This window comes from Octopus bimaculoides, chromosome 5, assembly GCF_001194135.2.
Source record: "Octopus bimaculoides isolate UCB-OBI-ISO-001 chromosome 5, ASM119413v2, whole genome shotgun sequence".
Lineage (NCBI taxonomy): Eukaryota > Metazoa > Mollusca > Cephalopoda > Octopoda > Octopodidae > Octopus > Octopus bimaculoides.
In genome coordinates, this window is record NC_068985.1 from 18,705,413 (window position 1) to 18,706,807 (window position 1,395).

The window sequence follows — 1,395 nt, forward strand, 5'->3', positions numbered from 1 at the left end:
TAACAACAGACGAGGACAGGTGGTGTAAATAACAAAAGTATATATTAGTATGACGCTCGGGAATACGGAAAGTCTTTGACGTTTCGAGCTACGCTCTTCAACAGAAAGAATACGGAGACAAGGAGAAAAACACGGAGAAAAAAAATTGAATAGTGTTCAGTCAACGGAAAATACACACACTTTACATAGTTTTAATATAATTTTTAATATATCGACTGGTTTCGCCTGGGTGCTATAGTAGAAGTCCCATACACCGCAGTGGATCTGAATCCAAGACCACAAGGTTAGGAAACAAACTTCTCAACCACACAGCAACACCTGCACCCTGTTTATTTCTATATAAAACAAAAGACAACATTCAGCAAACCCAAATGTCTTTTTTTCCAAAAGATATTCGAATATAATTTGTTACCTGAAAAACTTTTTCTCCATTTTGTTGGGTGAGAATGTAAGATTCAGTATGACCAACCATTTCAACAAATAAACGAAGAAAAGCTTCAGAAATCATAAGGTTCTTTGACCCATCAGTATCTAAATGAAAAGGAAAAAAAATTATGAGCAAAACACGTAGAAATGTTCAAATATAACATTTAATAAAACGAAATATTAAATAAATTTTCTGTACAAATCCAAGAAGAATGTTAGGTTGCTTAACTACAGACACTTCAATCTGTTACTAATTATTAATAAATATATATTTATGTCTATGTATTCGTTTTTGCAAGATTCTTGATGTAAAATCATGTGTTGAAACAGATATTGTTATACTTGCAGATGGTCGTCTTTTTGCCAATTAAACACACACTCTATATATTTGATCTTCACTTTCTTATTATCATCATCATCATTATTATTATTATTATTACAATTATTATTATTATTATTATTATTAATAATAAGGCAGCGAGCTGGCAGAATCGTTAGCACACCATTTGAAATGCTTAATGGTATTTTGCTTGTTGCTACTTTCTGAGTTCAAATTCTGCTGAGGTCAACTGTGCCTTTCATCCTTTTGGGGTCAATTAAATAAATACCAGTTACACACTGGGGTTAATGTAATCAACTTAATCCTCTCCCCCAAGCTACCCTTGTGGTAAAAATTTGAAATCATCATTATTATTATTATTATTATTATTATTATTATTATTATTATTAAGGTGGCAGGCTGGCAGAATTGTTAGCATGCTGGACAAAATGCTTAGTGGTGTTTCGTCCACCACTACATTCAGAGTTCAAATTCCGCCAATGTTGACTTTGTCTTTCATCCTTTCAGGGTCAATAAATTAAGTACCTGTTGAATATTAGGGTGAATGTAATCGACTCATCCCCTACCCCAAAATTGCTGCCCATGTGGTAAAACTTGAAACCATTATTATTATTATTATTATTATTATT

At 32.3% G+C, this 1,395-nt stretch overlaps 1 protein-coding gene across 1 annotated transcript in view; it reads right to left on the reverse strand.

Annotated features, from left to right (window-relative positions):
* Positions 1-1,395, reverse strand: part of LOC106871751 (DENN domain-containing protein 2B) — a 95,858-nt gene that overhangs the window by 6,607 nt on the left and 87,856 nt on the right. Inside the window, exon 16 of the mRNA XM_052968169.1 lies at positions 413-531. Within this exon, the coding sequence (XP_052824129.1) occupies positions 413-531 (119 nt within the window). The remainder of the gene's footprint in view (positions 1-412; positions 532-1,395) is intronic.